This window comes from Neophocaena asiaeorientalis, unplaced genomic scaffold (genome assembly GCF_003031525.2).
Source record: "Neophocaena asiaeorientalis asiaeorientalis breed wild unplaced genomic scaffold, Neophocaena_asiaeorientalis_V1.1 scaffold1015, whole genome shotgun sequence".
NCBI lineage: Eukaryota > Metazoa > Chordata > Mammalia > Artiodactyla > Phocoenidae > Neophocaena > Neophocaena asiaeorientalis.
The window spans coordinates 97,773-101,178 of NW_020175417.1; the positions used below are offsets into that span (position 1 = coordinate 97,773).

The following is a 3,406-nucleotide window of genomic DNA, read 5'->3' on the forward strand; positions in this document are numbered from 1 at the left end:
GGTATTTATTGTGAATAGAAGCAAAAAAAATGAATATAGCAATTTACTCTTTCATTGAGTATGAAAATGCCTACATCCTCAATAAAACTGAGTATTGTAAGTAAACATTTGTCTATTTGATAGGTAGATAACAACTTGTTTTATTTTATTCATTTTTCATTTGTCTTTTTGCCTTCTACTAAGGTTGAATAATGCTTATTCTCCACATAGATTTACTTGATGAGTACCCTCAATTTTCAGGCTATGGTACCAACCATTTTGACTTTCAGGAGCCCTTAATTACGAATTGTAAACAATTAGGCTCTTTGGTTATAAGAAGACTCCTTCTGCACTGCTCAGCTGAAACAGGGTCTATAATGAGGATTTTTGAAGCAGTTTTGAAGACCATAATTTCATGGGAACCCCAAAATGAAGATTCCAAGGCCATATGCACAGAAATTCTGACTTTGTAAGAGTATGTGTGTGTATGGGGAGCTATTTGTCATAAATTTGTATTTGTAATAAGCACTCTAGAAGATTATAATGTCAGGAGCTGACTTTTTGAGAGACATCAATTAATTATACAAGGTTATATATAATAGTTTTATAGACTGAATTTAGGGAATAATCCCTTTCTTATTGGGTTCTTTTTGAAAATGTAAGTTACAGTTTCTAGAGAAATAGATTATTTCCAATTTTATTCAATCAGAAGTAAAACTGGGCCAAGAACACTAGAATTCTAATTAAGTAAACATTTATTAAGTACCCACTATGCGTAAGTCACAGCAGTAATCAATAGAAATATAATGAAATGATAAAATATAATGAAATATTATAGTCTACTTTCAAATGGAAAATGCAAAAAGTCCAGTTAAGAAATAATGCTTAAGTATACATATATACATATACATAAAACGATATATGTACATATATACACTAAAAGGTATAAATACATATATTTCTATATATGTGTATATGTTTAAATATATAATATGTGTTATACATATATGAGTCTTACAAAGAATTCTTACATATGTTTCAAGATTGGAAGGGATGGAGAGAAGGGGATTGTTTCCCTAGATCTATTTCCTGCATTACTTTGTGCAATTTACACATGTCTCCTGAGAGTCTTCTGAACCAGTAGGGCAGGCCTGACAGAAGCCTTCAGGGAGGAATCATCCCACAAGAACAAAAAGACAAAACCTCAGTTCTTAGACTCCGAGCAGCAACTCTGACTGTAGCATGACATCATTTGCTCAAATTTGAACCCTGGTCCAACCCCCAAAATGGACTCATCATGTCTGACTCCTATGGAGGAAGTGTCCTGTGGCTGAAAATGGAAGGGGCTGTTTTACTAAAAACTGCTAAACACTGTGGCACAAGCAATCCTGGCACAGTCCCCACCTCTGTTAAGCATCACTGTAAAGCAGAGAGAAGCTTTAGAAGACAGAGTGGGGATTCAACGCACTGGGGACTCCAGGAAACTCAACGGGGCTTTGGCACTCAAGGACTCCACTGCACCACCAGCAGCAGGGCCAGCAAAGAGCAAAGGGCCTAGCAGAAAAGGCAGCAGTGCCCAGCAGGCCTGGCAGGACCCAGGGGAGCCAGGGGTGGGGTTCAACAGCAGAAGCCTGGCATGGAAGTCCCCACCTCCCTGCCTATTGGACTTGTTCCTGAGCGCTGGTTGAGTCATGCCAGGACCCTCCCTCCCTCAAAACTGATGTTCTGTAGTGGGTTGGGGTTCTGTATGCATAGGTGGGAACAAGAGCCCACCAAGCACAGCTCAGTCACCTCATTTCTTCCCCACAGCAGCCCTGTGAGGCAAATGTTTTCCCATGAAAAGACTGAGTCTTAAGCAAGTGTATCTACACTAATTGCCAGTTTTATTTCTCTGGCTAAGAGATCCAGAGATAATTTGAAGTTTACATTTCTTTCTTATAGTTCTGTTATTAAGAATTTATTAAGTGTTTCATTGCCCTTCAAAGGTGATTGACAAGTTCTTTTATTGTGTCTGTTTATTTTAGTTTTTTCGTGACACAAGTAATACACACATATACACACATTTATATTATTCATTATTTTGGAAAATGAGAAGATGCAGATAGGCAAAAAATAAAATAAAATACAGATCACAGAGATTCACTGTTAACCTTTTGGTGTATAATAATTCAGACTTTTTTTGCATTATGACATGTATAAATGTACCTATAAAATATATATAGATAGACATATCTATATATATCCTTTTGCAACATATTATTTTCACTTTACAATATACAATGAGCATCTTCCCATGCAAACGAACGAAACAACCCTATTAAATGAGTGAGGTTGGGTTAAAGGATGAAATGGTAACGAGTCATATGTAAATCAAAGGAACACCGAAGGATTGGAATAAAATAGTAGCAAATATTTAGCAAGAAAACGCAGACAAAGGGAACCAATGTTGCAGTATTATTAACAGAAAATAGTTGAATTCAGGGGAGAAATGCATTAAATGGGATAAGGACGGTCCCGAGAATGCCTATGGTTAGAATGCAGAGCCCTAAATTTCTTTCTCAGACCCCTTATCTCTTCCAAACACCTTTCCATCTCGTCTCCCTCTCTTGTCTTTTCTTCATCCTTAAAATGCCTATAGTCTATGTCCTCTTTAAATTCCTCGAGAGACTGAAGCAACCTTTGCCTAAAATTCCCTTCTGTTTGCTGGCGTTCGAATTCTCCATAGGGGCGTTCTTCCTCCCTCTTTGGCACGCTGCACTTGGGCTTTCCTTCATTTTCTTTGCAGGATTTTTGCATGCTGTTGCGGTTTCCTGCTTAAGTCCAGGGAGAAAATGTAGAGTAAGATTGCTTCATTTCTTTTCATTCAAGATTGTCAGTTTCTCTCTGAAGCTAGATAGTCGCCTAATCTCCCACCCCTGCTTCACTGGTCCAGCCCTCCGAAGTTCGAGATGCACCCCCTCCCTCCCCTACCCCTTCTCCGCCTCCTTTCCCCTCCCTCAGCAGCCCACCATTTCTCCAGCAGACGAGGCTAATGGCCTCTCTGATGGGCGGCAGGAGGGGAGCGAGACAGGGAGTTGAGCTGTGGGGCCGCTACAAATTATACCCAGCTCTTGCCCTTCCCAACTCTCACCCTCAGAGACCCCCGTCTGAGTGCTCCCCTCCCTGAGACGATTCGGGATAGTTTCCTCCTCTTTTACTTGCCTGGAGATGTCTGTGAACACAGACCCTCAGACCTGCAGACAGAAAGGAAGGGGCGGGAAGGAGGGAGTTCTCTGTGGATCGACCAGCGCCAGAGACAAGACACACGTTATTATCTTGAATCTAGGATCCTCATCACCGTGTCGCCCCAAATTTCCCACCTCCTGTTTCCCCTCCTGTTCTTATCCCTTCCTACCCCATCTCTGCCCCCAACCCGCCCCCCACCCTC

The 3,406-nt window shown here is 40.7% G+C and overlaps 1 protein-coding gene across 1 annotated transcript; it reads right to left on the reverse strand.

Moving 5' to 3' along the window:
* Positions 1-2,461: 2,461 nt before the first annotated feature.
* On the reverse strand, positions 2,462-3,124 carry TCEAL7 (transcription elongation factor A like 7). Its single transcript, XM_024767221.1, has 2 exons — positions 3,110-3,124; positions 2,462-2,789 (listed from the first exon to the last, which is right to left on the reverse strand). Exon 2 carries the CDS (start codon positions 2,773-2,775, stop codon positions 2,473-2,475), a length of 303 nt encoding a protein of 100 aa, XP_024622989.1. The 5' UTR covers positions 2,776-2,789; positions 3,110-3,124; the 3' UTR covers positions 2,462-2,472.
* Between the last annotated feature and the right edge of the window lie 282 nt (positions 3,125-3,406).